General features: G+C 37.7%; 2 protein-coding genes and 1 pseudogene across 5 annotated transcripts in view; 1 reads left to right on the forward strand and 2 right to left on the reverse strand.

The window, feature by feature from the left end:
* The window catches only part of LOC103715027 (autophagy-related protein 2-like), a 32,997-nt gene extending 30,769 nt beyond the window's left edge, over positions 1-2,228 (reverse strand). For 2 of the 3 annotated variants that reach the window (XM_008802525.5, XM_008802524.4), the window contains exon 1: positions 1,731-2,228. In XM_008802525.5, coding sequence (XP_008800747.3) covers positions 1,731-1,916 — 186 coding nt within the window. In that variant the 5' untranslated portion in view covers positions 1,917-2,228. The remainder of the gene's footprint in view (positions 1-1,730) is intronic. The other variant, XM_026807670.3, reaches the window with a different exon arrangement.
* A 1,376-nt stretch (positions 2,229-3,604) lies between these two features.
* SOG1 (NAC (No Apical Meristem) domain transcriptional regulator superfamily protein) lies at positions 3,605-10,752 on the reverse strand. 2 transcript variants are annotated; one of them, XM_088714325.1, is made up of 7 exons: positions 8,104-8,498; positions 7,903-8,009; positions 6,743-6,884; positions 5,139-5,325; positions 4,583-5,055; positions 4,078-4,434; positions 3,605-3,987 (listed from the first exon to the last, which is right to left on the reverse strand). In XM_088714325.1, exons 3-7 carry the CDS (start codon positions 6,797-6,799, stop codon positions 3,931-3,933), a joined length of 1,131 nt encoding a protein of 376 aa, XP_088570451.1. In that variant the 5' UTR covers positions 6,800-6,884; positions 7,903-8,009; positions 8,104-8,498; the 3' UTR covers positions 3,605-3,930. The 2 variants fall into 2 exon arrangements, with proteins under 2 accessions (XP_088570451.1, XP_008800750.3); XM_008802528.4 differs by lacking the exons at positions 7,903-8,009; positions 8,104-8,498 and adding an exon at positions 10,523-10,752.
* Positions 8,035-8,808, forward strand: LOC148699512 (uncharacterized; annotated as a pseudogene).
* Positions 10,753-14,044: the final 3,292 nt, after the last annotated feature.

A 14,044-nucleotide genomic window follows, 5' to 3' on the forward strand; every position in this document is an offset into this window, starting at 1 on the left:
AATGAGGAGCGCAAGTCCTTCACAATTATCCTGTCAAGGTTATGCAGCCACACCAACTGAGTTTGATCCTCATTCAAGTTCATGTTTTCCACTACTTCCATTAAAGAAAGGTTTTCACTTTTCAACCTCCTTCTTCCATCAATTATCATCTAACAAAATTCCTGCAAGCTATCATGTTTCGATCAAGACTGTTTTTCTAGATGTGACATGACCAAACATGAATTCTTGAAATCTAAAGCTAATGCCTCGAGCTTCATGCTTAACCCCAAGGTTTGAAAACTCGGCTTCAATTTCAGTTTGTTCTTGGCTGGGCCTGTGGAGCTCCGATTTTAACAGTTTTGGTGGTTTCAAAAGTTCACTATTGGAATTTTGGTATAAAAATAAAAATAAAAAATCCAAAATAGGGAAAAAAAGGCCCATACAAAATTTTCATGCAATATTTTGAAGTATTTTATGCTGTGTAGGTTCTTTATATGTACAGGTTTGACAATTTTAGGCTGAAGTTAATATTACATACAAGTGAAATTCATTAAATATGCTGGTATCTTGTATTAGATATGTGTGTGTGTGTGTGTTATTATTTACTTGTCTAGAACTTCAATTGTTTAAAAATTCCTAATAGTTAGCAATTCTGAAGCTTTTTAGTGCCTTATCTTTCCTTGCCTTTTAGTAGAATTCACAAATATATTAAATCTTGTCATTTCTCTTATACTTTTGTGGTGTGGCTATTTAATCAAATCCATGTAGTTATAGAGTGCTATATCTGTTTTATATCAAAAATATGTTATTCACATGAGGGTCATCATAATGGGTATCTAAGGGGATATACAAGCTTATGCAAAGTGATGGATATAATTGGAGCTTAGTAAGCCATAAACAACTTCAATAGACATTACCATGCAATATGGCCTCATAACTAGGGTGGGGTGAGATGATTAAAGATAGGCCTGATTGCACAAAAGTAACATAAAACTCAAAGGATACTTATGATACTCTTTTTTGCTTCTGTTTCATGTGCTTCAGTTCTTACTCCTATCTCTTTTTGTTAAAATGTATTGAGGTTTTATGTTGGTACTGCTATCCTAAACCAATCCAAAAGGAACCTTCTCAATAAATCACAGTGCTATTCCCCATACAATTTCTAGAAGCACATGGTTTATAGTTATAACACCAGATATTGCACGATTTCGGCCCATTAAACAAGCCAAGCAAGCCAAAAATCTTCAGGCAAGAATGAGCAATTCTAGAGGAGCCTTATAATTTTTACATGATCTTCTTCCTTCATTCGTTTTTTAAACTTTCTACGTGCCCATTCACCCATTCTCAAATAACAACTGTTTCTATCCCAAATTGTCAAATCCTCCTCCTCACACATAATGGAGTAGTCGAAACCCTTAAGAAAAGAAAGGAAACTCGAGGAGCATTATCTTTGTGTATTCTTGCCTTTTTTTCCTCCGTTCTCTAAGAATTTTCAAATCTCTGTACTTTTTCTAAGATAAATAACAATCAAAATTAAACTAATTCCCTCAAACATCAGTTGCATAACCCAAAACCCTCAAAACTCAGCCTTTCTCTCATAAAAATCTTTTGTTTCCAATTATAATTTGGAAAACGAACCTAAAACGTCTTTCCCCACAGAAATAAATGAACAATCCCCGAACAAACAGCAATAAAAGAATCAAAGAAACCCTAGAACAAGAGAGATTTAAAGGATTGCCAAGAAACCTAACCTTTTGGTTGAGGAAATCGACATTGAGAGCGAGGTCGGAGAGGTGGATCGTCCCATCCCTGAGCTGGACGTCGAGCTGGTCGAGGTCGATGTCCCCCAAGATGAACTCCCCCAATTTCTTCTTCAATAGGAACTTGCACACGCGCTTGATCGCCGTCGACCGAAATAAATCCCACCGGGAGAACATCTTCTCTCCCTCTCGATCTCAAGAACCCGAGGCTAGGGTTAGAGTTCGCGGAATTCGTCGACGTCGAGGGCGGAGGAGGCACCACTTCCCTCCATCGAACGCGAGGAGGAGCAGGCGTATGTCGAGGCCGAAGGTGGCGCGAGAATCTTTTATCTGTCTCTTCTTCCGATGGAGTCCGGTCCTGCACGTGTAAATCACCTGCCGTTCGCTTGAGTGCTTTTCTAAAGGATTAACGGTGGTGATGTCCCTGCGGTCCTTGTTCACCTGCGAGATCTAGGGCGCTCCAATTCTGTCGCCTGATAAAGTCGTCACGATTGATTGAGACGGCGTAACTAGATCTGAAAACGGATACGAGCGAATCTAAATTCCATCCGAATATAGATTATAACTATGAAAAAAAAACTGTAGGTATAAATGTAAATATAAATCCATAATATTAGAAAAAGCTGTATGACATATACAATAATGAAAGTTAGTAACAAAAGGATTCCTAATGGTAGAGTGCAAATTTGGAAATGAAATAAAGAGAGAACAAATACAGAAATGGATTCCTTTGATTGTCCACAGTTGTAGGATGTATACATTTGAAAATTGATTTTTAATGATTATCGAAAGATGAAAGACAGTAAGTGCTTGACTAGGTTGCCTTAAAAAAGGTACAAACAAAAAATTCTATAATTATAGAGAATACAAATATAAAAATGAATTTTATAATTATAGAGAGATGACAATATATATATGCTTAACTTAGTTGCCTCCTTAAAATTAGTGGGTGCAAAGTAGGAAAATCCAACTTGCCCATTATTATGTGAATCTGAGCCTTGCAAAATTTCCTTGATATTTGCAAAATGATGTTGAGATGTAATGAAGAAAGTGATATTGACACTATTATATAATTTTTCTCGAACACTGTGACAGTCCAATTTGATGTATTTAGTTCCTTCACGAAATATCGAGTTGGATGTACTGCCTAAGGTCAAGTGGCTGTCGCAATATCAAGATCCAAAAGCAAGTATTATAGCCATATAAGTTTGCACAAAGGTATTAGCCTGTGCATATTGTTTTGGTAGAAAGGCAAGAGGCATTGCTTTGTCCCCCAGTAAACCATAAGATGGGACTGTTTCTAAAGAAAGTAACCAGCTATTAAATACATAGTCATGGCATAGCTAGCCCAATTGGGATCTAAATCCATATAGGCAAAAAGACTTAAATTGAAATTTGAAGTTAGTAAAATCTTTTGAGATGGCAAGGCCTTCGAGTATCTTAAGATCCAATGAGTGGCATTAAGATATGCAGGAGGCTGGTGCACAAAATTAAAGTATAAATTAAGATGAGCAGCATGAAGATGTGTAGCACCGAATAAGCTCTTTAATCTTTTTTTTTATTTTATTTTATGTACAAACATCAATAGACCTCAATATACTTTGGTGTAGGACCTATACCGACCCAAACTTAAATTTCACGTAACATCCTATATTGAGCAATAGAGCAATCCATGATTTAAAGATATGTAGCCAAGTGCCCCCTAAAAACAACAGCAACTAGGTAGCAGGCAGAGAGAGAGAGAGAGAGAGAGAAAAGAAACCACAGCAGTACATTCACGCTAAAGGGAAGCCTGCAGCCACTCCCAACATCAGTTAGGTGAATAAGTGGAAACCATTAAAAATCTTTCCATGTAATGAAGCTCATTTGATCTTTTTAACACACCTCCATTCTATTGAACATATAGTGTTCAAATATGTCATTGCCTTTAAGATTTGTTACAACATGTTCTGATGATGTTCTCACAGTTTACATGATAGATGATGTACAGAAGCCAGTTTGGCTGTTTTACAAAACGCACTGCTAGGTGACATACAATGCCAATGGGACAAAATTTACGAAGCTTGCAGCTGCGTTTCAATAAATTAGGCAAAGTAGAAAATACAACACATAATCAATCTGGGATTTGCTTCACAAAATTACAGCTGCTTGTTGATACATCAGGCAAAGTAGAAGAAACCAATGACTTCAGTCAGTCTGCAAGTTTGCTCCCACCCCAAGCCAGAAAGCTGTCCTGGGATCCAAACTCCTACAAAGAGAGATTTGAGAATTGGCTCAATTAAAAAATTGACAAGCTTTTCAGTTAAAAAGATTGACAAAGAAACAAAATTTAAATTACAAGTTGGCTTAGTCGAAAATCTGGGGGTGTATCGAGTTCAATGTTTGTGTGATCATTATTGCTCAGATTTTGGCATGCTTCTAAATCCTTTTTCAAGTCCTCTACACCCATGTGAGCATAATCTGATAAGCGAGGTCTGCTCTTTTTTGCTTCATCCCCACCACATGATGACTGACTCTGAAGAAACTCATCACAAATTGCAATTCCTTCTGCTAGCTGCTGAGAATCTAACAAAAACTGCGATTCACCCTCCCACCATTTTGTATCTTCAGTTGGGTGGTTATCTTGATCATTAAACTTTTCACATTCAAGTTGTGCATTATGTTCTTCAACTCTGTTCTCATGGTACATCTTTACCTGCATTTTTCATCCAGAAGTCGGTTAACTGCTATAGCATTTTTCATCCAGAAGTCGGGTATGTCTTTTGCATATGTATAGCAGAGATTATCAAGCTGGTATTAAAAAACTAACTTCAAAGTTGGAATACAGTTTGAATAATAAATACCTGATCAGATGTCTGCTCAGGGCTATGAACAAGATCTTGCTTACCAACATGACATTCAGAGGAAACTGATTCAGGATCAGCTACAAGGTCTACATCTGCAACAACAGTTTTCATAATCTCCAGGGTCGGGTCTAGTCCATTCTTATCACCAGGCTTGGACTGCTGATAGAATATTTTAGAGACAACATACTCGCCATCCTTCTCGTCCTCTCCTGTGCCAAGGTGGTATTGGTGCATTACCCAATTTGTCTTCTCAGATTTCTCACCCTTTACACTGCTCACATACAGAACCATTATTTTCTTACAACCTAGGTGTTTTCCATCAATTATTACAGGTTTGGTCTTCCCAGTCTTGTGCCAGCGGACATCCCCAAGGTCATCACTATTTATCTTTCGACGCTTTCGAGTACCAGTTGTATATGCCTTGAAAGTTCTATGGAAAAAGTGGGACATGCTTCCATCTTGCTTAACTCCTAAAAAAATGAAAGTTCCAAGGTAAAAAAATGCAATATATGTTCGAGCAAACAGATTAAGGCGTGGTTTTTCTGCTGGTTACCTGGTAGTTTCTGAGGATGGGTGTAACATATTCCATCATCTTCCTCAACAGTTGGAATGAACTCATTGATGAAAGGATGAGGTTTTGCATCCCCTTTTCCAACTTTTGCCAGCAAATGCCAGAGCAACTCTTGATCAGATGGATCAAATTTCACCCCTCTAGGTAAGCCGGGCCATTCCTGGACAACCTGATCATAGAAGGATAATATAGAACATGAAAATTTTATAAGATGATGGGAACACAAGGTGTTTTCATTAGTTTATATTTTCAAATGATCCAAAAGTAACCTAAGTTGCATAGTATGTTTTGCTTCATATCTTGAAGGTCATTGTTTCTTTGAACTTGTTAAAAGGCATGGCTTGCCAGGCAGGTTTAAAAAGCCATATATTAATGGGACATCACTGACCAACCTCCATGCAAAAATATATTTTTATTTTACAATGAATATAATATAAGCATATTATCAGGTTAGTTTACAACAACCCAAGACATCAGAAGTCGCTGCATAGTATAAAAGTTCCCACCTGTATCTTGAGAAAGTAATGCAAGGATAAGCTAGAGCTTGGAGATTATGTCAGCTGATGATTTAATGCATATGGTATTACCCTCTTTATTCCTCTGTTTAGAGAGTAATTCTGTCTATGAAGGACAATAGTCAAGGAAGAAATTGCACATTGTGTAGAAACTCAAATTAACATGTGAAACTCAAGTGCTTTAAATTGTATTATATTATAATATATTGTTGTGATGAATTGCCATGGGTATTTTTGTCCTTGCAAAAATTTCATTAAAATGAAACAGCTTCCCAACATGTCTCGAGTAGAGCTTTCACCCAGAAGCTCCAAATTAGAGCTTTTGCCTAGAAGACTTTTGGAGGAGCCAGAAAGAAAGCTATTTCATAATTTTTTACCAAAAACCTCAAAATCACCGCCAAGAAGCTTTTTTTGGCCCTCCCAAAGCAATGCCAAACAGGACCTTAAGCAGGGGTAAATAGCAAATATGTCAATGGTTTGAATAACCCTACCTGGTGTGAACAGAAATTATTTTAAAAATCTAAACAGTATCAGTAAAAGCATGTATAAGTGAAAGATTCAGCTCTCATTTTGAAAAGGATATTGATCCAAAACCCAGCTAAATGCAAAGCGTATTCCATGGAATTTCAGTAAACTGGCTAAATCATCTGTCTAGTTCATCACTAAAAAGCTTTGTACTGCAAAATGTAGACACCATGTCCAAAAAACAGAGAGAAACAAAAATTACATTATTGTGGCAGTATTATTGTAAATGGGAAGTAAATGTTCAACAATCATATTTAATTTTAATCTAACAAATCTTCATGCATGAAAGAGTTGGCATTTCATTTCACTATTTCTTGGTTTCTTTGTAAGTATCTGAACAAAGCAGCAATAATCTTGCCAAAAGGAAATCCACATTGACAGAAAAAGAATCCACCAGTCACACTTTACAATAAGATTTATATTCTTACATCTCTTTGCCTCATTATTTTATATAACATATATGGCATAAAACATGATTAATGATTTACAAAATATGTTTAGTTGTCCTTTAATAAAGAATTCAAGGATCTAAAGATGAAAACATACATCGCTATTATCTATTATGTGGTTGCACCTCGGGCAAGCCTTAGTTGGGTTACTCATCCATTTGTATCTGCTAGAATCCACTGGTTCAGATGCATTTTTTATCTTTGTAGCAATTCTTCTACTGTCAATCAGCCATGATGGTCTGCATGTGATGCATAAATGAATGATATAAGTACAAAGTTAATATCATAAAATTAGATGACTAGAGTAGATTTGTCCAGTTTCTCCAGAGCATGACCAATATGGTTTCACAAAAATGCCCTAAAAGAATAAACAACACATTTGAGATGCCCCGAGGGAAAAAAATCATAAAGGCGCATCCATGGTCTGCAGAACCGACCGGTATCGGTGCCGACAGACACTGGTACGGTACGGCTATTGAAATCAGAAACCGATCAGTTCATGGCCGTACCGGTGCGAACCGAGCCGGTTCGCACCATACATACCCGTATCGGTCAGTTCGCACCGGTACGAGGTGTTCTTCACGAGAGACAGCGCATGGCTAAAGCCATGCGCTAAGTGCCACGCACTGTGGCATTTTCGGTATGGTACCGGTTCGGCTTGGTTCACCGAACAGCACCGATACGTCGGTACGGCGAACCTTGGGCGCATCACTTGTGAGCGATCGTTAGACTTATCCAACAATAAAATCTTTCTGGGTTTTTTGCATCCAAACTATTACAAATATCCAATTTTGCATGGATAACCTTCCAAAAACACTATTTGCGGTTATACCCTTTAGAATCCTTTCTATTTGCACTTCCGCCCTTAGCTGGCCATGCAGAAACTAGTCATTTAACAATAAAAAGACTTAAATGACCACAAACCAAGCAATAAAAAGTTCAGTGCACAACATTTTAACCAAGGGCAAACTCAGTCAAATTACCAGACTAGATAGACTTGAATTCAGTTAAACCCTATTTAAGACCAGCAGACTGCGATGACAAGTGCACATGTGCAATAGAAAAGGGTTCTGAAGGGTATACCCACAAATAGTGCTTTTGAAAGGATATCCATGCAAGATTCGATATTTATAAGGTGTACATTCAAAAATCCTAAATTTTATTTCAGCATCATTAACAGCTTTTGAGAGCAACTGACGCATCAGGAGAGATGAAGAATATAAGCAAGAAGATTGGAAAAGGTTGCTGGAATAGGACCTAAAATGTTGTTCAATGAATGGTGAGCAAAAATTGATTTTTTTTTGCTCTCATTTAGCAATCCAATTCTCAATTTGCTGAGAGAAGCCCATACCGATGAACCTACACTGTATATAAGAAAAATGGAACAAAATGATAGAAGAGGTTCATGATGATATACACAAAATATGGAGGAAAGAATCTAATAAATGATGAAAGGACCTTGTATGTGAGGCCCATGAAATTCTAGTGGAGAAATAGACAGAGCATAAATCCACTTCATTGCCTTGCACATTGTTTGCACCCCTTGCATCATAGTGAAGAAGGTTGCTTAAGGGACGTAGCTGGGTGCCTCATCACCATGATGTAGAGATTTCAAGTGGTCAAAATGCAGCCTTTAGACAATTATTTCCAAGTGAATTATATCTGGAACAAGTACAAAATGAATATGGAGAATTTGCAAAATATGAATATTATTTTGGACAATGGGATGTGATGCGTGATAGATATTCTTCTCCTCCACAATCATGGTGGGCTAACCATGGACTTCATGCTTCCATGTTAGAACAATTGGCTGATAAGGCAATGCTACCATTTCATAATTTTATATATTAGTAACTCATAAATGCTTCACTTTGCTTTACTTTTTATCTTTTGAAAGATGTGAATATGTTTTAAGCTTGAGAAGTATGACATGGAAATTGCTTTGTCAACCTACCTCTTTTTCATGTTGTGAAAGAAATTGGAGCACATAATCGATGATAAAGAATCTTAAGAGGGACAAATCGGCATCTCAAAGAGCCAGAGATCTTGTCTGTCCATAGCAATCTAAGGCTTCTTTCAAGGAATGAAAAGAACACTCACAAGGTTCATGCCAATCCTACATATCCAATATGCATGAAACCATGTGATGAAGGACCACTGTAGGGAGAAGAAAGAAAGAGGAAGAAGGAAAGGAGGAGGAAGAAGAGGTTATAGAGATGCAGGAAGAAGAGAAGAGGAGGAGGAAGAAGAAAAAGAAGAAGAAGAAAGAAGGCTAGGTTTTCATTCAATCATTCAATTCCCCTAATTCATGAGCTGGGTAGCCTTTATATAGGCCTTACATCATGAATTGACCAAGTCAAACAATTAACAACTAACCGAATTTGGACCCTTCAATTAATTGACTAAATCAATTAATTGATTACATACCAAATTAAACCTTACTAACATTAAACCATTAAACCAATTGATCACACCCAAAATTGGACTTTTATAATTAGGTCTTACAATGATCAATTGATCAAATCACTTGACTCAACAGCTAACCCAATTGACTTGACTAAAATAAAACAAACCAAATTGACTCGACCAATAACAAAAGCAACAAATTGATTCCATCATCTGAATGAGGGGCTCTAATATCCCCATCACTATGGTCGACAAAACCATCCCAAACTGCCAGGTTCGGGGTATCTCAAGTCGTACCGACGGCGGACCAAGATAGTTCCGGCAACAAAAATGAGAACGGGTAATAGAGGGAAAGAAGAAAAAAGAGGAAAAGAAATAGAGAGAGCGGGGGAGGGAGGGAGAGGGAGACGAAGGAAGAGAGAGGAAGGTGGAGGTCGGTGGAGACCGGAGAGCCGTCATGCGGAGGAGTTCAAAACAAGAGACCGGAGGCAGAGCCTTTCTTCCGTCTCCTCTGTGCGGCGGCTCTCTGGCCTTCACCTCCTCCATGCGGCAGCTCCCCGACCCCCTCCTGGCTCTCCGCCGGCCTCCATTGGCCTCCCCTTTCTGTCTCTTTTTTCCTCTCTTCCATTCTCCCTCTCTCCCGCCTCTTCTACTACATAGGTACAGGCCTGGCACGGGGCCATACCGACCCATGCCGCCGAGCAATCGGTTCGGGGTTTAGTACCGGCACAACAGTCCTCGCATCAAACCAAACTCTACATTTGCCAAGTAACATCATCAGATGCCACCACATTATGTTACACCAGCGGTAGCATTGCATCTTTAAGACATCGTATAACAGTGTGCATCTAATGTTTTAATAAAGATGGTGTATTTAGTTTTCTCAAAACCAGAAACCTTTTCATTGTTCCACAGTATGAATTAGAGCATGTAGTAGAACATATATCAAAACATGTCCGTCAACATCAAGTATGCTAGCTTTAGATGATTTGGGATGTTGAACTTGCTTAGGTTACTGAAATACGCAGTTTAAATATTCAAATATATGTTCCTGTCACCATATTAATAACTAAAACTATCTATATAAGAAAGATATAAGTTTCTAGGGTAAAATCCCATCTTCCATCCTTCTGTATCAGGCGGCATAGTAGTATACCATTCCACCAATGTCGAAAACCTGGACTTTTTTTTTTTTAAGAAGGAGAGAGGGATGGGGAACAGAAGTTTATGTCCCAAATCCAAACATCACGAGGGAACATTTTAGATCATTGCTGAGTAATTAAAAAGAAAAAACAAACGAATCCTTTGATATTTTTGAAATCTAATTCCAAAAACAGAACCCAAGAAAGTGCAATTCACCGATTACCACGGAATAGTAAGCGAAAAAAAAAGAAGAAATCTTTAACGGCGAAATCAGAGAAAAACAGAAAGAGAACCTAGAAGACAAAACAATCAAGAGAGAAAGAAGTACCCGGCCATTCTCTAACGAATCAATGAACGATCGGAAGTGTTGTCGATGATCGATGGGCTCCGCTCGGTGAATAGATTTGGAAAGGGTGAGGAGACGATTAGACGCTCGCCGGAAACGCCCAGCAATTTAGGGTTGGGGAAAGCAAGAGGACGACTGGACGAGTAGACTTTGCTCAACTGGGGTTCCCACTTCCAAACTATATTTTTTCTGTTTATTATAATACGTATCATAGGCAGATAACTATTTTAATTTAATTAGTAGACCAACCTATGCAGTTACGGATAAAGGCTACAATTAAGTAAAGTTGGATTTGGATTTCACAACCCTAATTCAATGTACATCTAAAATGATCTGAAATCAAGATTTACTCAATCTAATCCAAATCAAGTTTGATTTTTTTTTTTGTGAATCCTAGATTCTTCGGTATTAAGCATGCTATTTTTTTTTTTTAAACCATGGCTGAACTTGATCGGGTTGCCTACGTACCCCTTCATAAGAGGGATCAAGCCATACATAGTTCTTTTTTCAGTTTTAAAACACAGCGGAAAAACCGAATCAAACAATTTAATTCATGCATGCTTGCAAGATCAAATCTAGAAATCAGCACCTTAAGAACACATAAGATTATGCCGGAATCGTTTAAACAATTATGCTAAAATTTTCATGCATTATTAACTATCAGATTTGAAAGATAAACACTCTATTCCGATAAATCTCCGAATATCCATCGAATGGATTCTGGAGATAATTCCGTGAGAAGCCCCAAACGAGGATAAAACCTCAGGGAATCGGACCTAGACCCTGACTCCAAAATAAAAAGATTAATATAGAATTAATACCTTTTATGATGGAAGAAACTTGTGGATCTGATCCTTGACTTCACAGCCACGCACATGAATGGCCTCTACGAGAAGTACACGCGAAGCCCTAGGTAGATCGTCTTCCGCGGGAGTGCTAGCTCGCGCAGGAACGCAGCAATGGCTGAAGCTTTCTCCTTCTAAACACTCAACCTTTGATTGTTCTTCAAGGAGATGGAGGATGGACATGAGGAAGAAGCAGAAGAAGGGATGGAGGCCCTCAGGGAATTTTTTCAGAATTTTTTGAAGCCTCTAAATATGGTATATCTTGAACCCAAGGCATGGAGCTCTTTTATAGCCAAAAGACCACCCCAGGCCTCACACCTAATTTAGCCAACTAATTTGGCTGATAAAATTCTCAAAAAATTCCGGTGGTTTGGCAGCTAAGAGAAGATAAACATATCCAAATTTTGTATATTTTGGATCCCTAAAATATAAGAATTCATGCGTCCAAAGTTCAGCCGCAGACCATCCTATTTCATGCGCCATGCAATCCCTACAAATTAGAAAATTTATCTAAATCTTTCTAGAAAGATTTAAGGCGTCATTTTTATAGAAAATATAGCCCCACGCCCCCTCTCTTCTCACGCCAACTTTTGGCCAAAACTAAAGAGGATAGGCATAGAAAATATTGGGGATAAATTAAGGTGTCATTCTTCTCCAAGAAGATAAGGATGGGTTCCTAAAATTTAGGGATTCTTCTTCTTATCCAATTCTGATTATTTGGACTCATAATCCTCATCAAATAAGGTCTTCTAATTGATTTGGATCAAGCCCAATCCAATTGGGTCAAGTTCCATCAATTGGGTCAAGCTCAATCTACTTGGATTGAACCCAATCCAATTAGGTCAAACCCTGATGCAGCCTAAATTGAATCCTATTCAATTTGGCTCAACCTAAGCCCAATTACTCAATCAAATTGAGTTCATTAGCAATCTAATTGCTAATTAATCCTCCAATAATTCAATAATTATTTTAATGCAACTTCTGCTTTGGATAATTTGTCAATCGAATTGACCAAATTACCCCTGAATGATTCTTAATCATCAATCAGCCATTTGATCAACTTAGAAACTTCTATGCGTGTGACCTCATAGGTTCGAACCTAAGTTGGTAGTATAGGAACGTCTTCCTATACTAATCGATGTGACCATCTAGCAACGGTACCCGATGTCCGGATTGGCCGAATATATGCGAAGCAAATATTCTGGAACCCTGCACTATGGTTACTGTATAATTCAATCCTTTGACTCCTAATGCTAGGATGACTTAGAGCTCACTGTCAACCCTATAATTAATACATCCATTATGTGATTAACTTTAGATATCCCGTGACTCCTCACTGGGATTACCCTGGCCAAGATTTTGCTAAATTAATCACAAGACATTATCTCCTATTTTCAAGAGGGGTCAATTCCATCTAGACTCACAACTGACTACGCAAGTACTTGATTACACCCAGTGACCTTCCGTCACTGAATTGGAAATTTAGATAGTCCGGTACCAAGGTACAATGAGTTGCTTGCTAGTCACAGGTTGCTGTCTCAGGTCAGAAGGCCAAACTTATACCCATATCCACTCGGAACATCTCTTGACAGTAGAGCGTTCCGGAATTGGTCACGTTCAGTGAAATATACTCCTACACTTCACCTGTGTGGCATACCAGTGTCTCCACACTCCTTGGTTAAGAGGACAACCAACGTATATATCACCCAACGATCTAATCTCGATAATGCTGTCGTCCTTGTAACAACATATCATTTGGTCGCAAACTAGTTTAAGGACTCGAAGATAAATCCTCCTTTATCGTTAATAAGTCCTAAAGACTTCATCATATAAGAGTTCATTTGAAGATGTAAAATGCTGAATAATGCCAAATAACACTTTATTAATTTGTCAATTCGTTTACAAAATTCAATCATCAATATGTTGACGATTGACTATTAGGATACAATTTCCAACAATCGTAACAGATGAAGAATCACCCGACGCAGATAAAAGTTTCCTATTATATATATAAATGCGCTAAGTTTTTGTTTTTTGTTTTATTTATTTTTTCATTGAAAATAGATATATTAAATCAATCAAGAATATATGCATTCTTAAGCATAAGAAAATAAAATAAATGATAACCGAAAAGAAATATCTGCTACCGCCATCCACAGTGTAGATGCAGCAATATGTAATGCTATCTAGTCTTCTGCACTATTAGCTTCTCAGCAGATATGTTTTACTTAAAAAAAACTGAAGAGCTGCTACCATTCTCCAACAATTTTGACATAGAGGATGGATTGGCATCGTAGTAGATCTAGAAAGCTATCTAATAACTATCAAGGAGTCTCCTTAGGATAATATGTGAAGCATTCAAATTTTTTGTAGTATACGACATACCTTCCATGCAGCATGCAATTCCGTCATAGGAACATTAGTGTCAAACAATGTAACATCTGCTGCAACTAACACACAACTCACACTTCTAACAGTAAAATATACTCCATCCAAATCATCTGTATTTAACATACTACCGTCAAAATTAATCTTGAGAATACTAGGAGATAGTAATTCCCATGTAAAGTAACAAATATAAGAGAATGCAGAATCTACAATAGGAAAGCTGCAATTTTTCCCAACTATCAAGACATCTCCAGGGTAGTAGCATTAATGT

This window comes from Phoenix dactylifera, chromosome 18, assembly GCF_051530095.1.
Source record: "Phoenix dactylifera cultivar Ajwa chromosome 18, Ajwa_hap1_PhDact_Kaust_v1.1, whole genome shotgun sequence".
Classification (NCBI taxonomy): domain Eukaryota; kingdom Viridiplantae; phylum Streptophyta; class Magnoliopsida; order Arecales; family Arecaceae; genus Phoenix; species Phoenix dactylifera.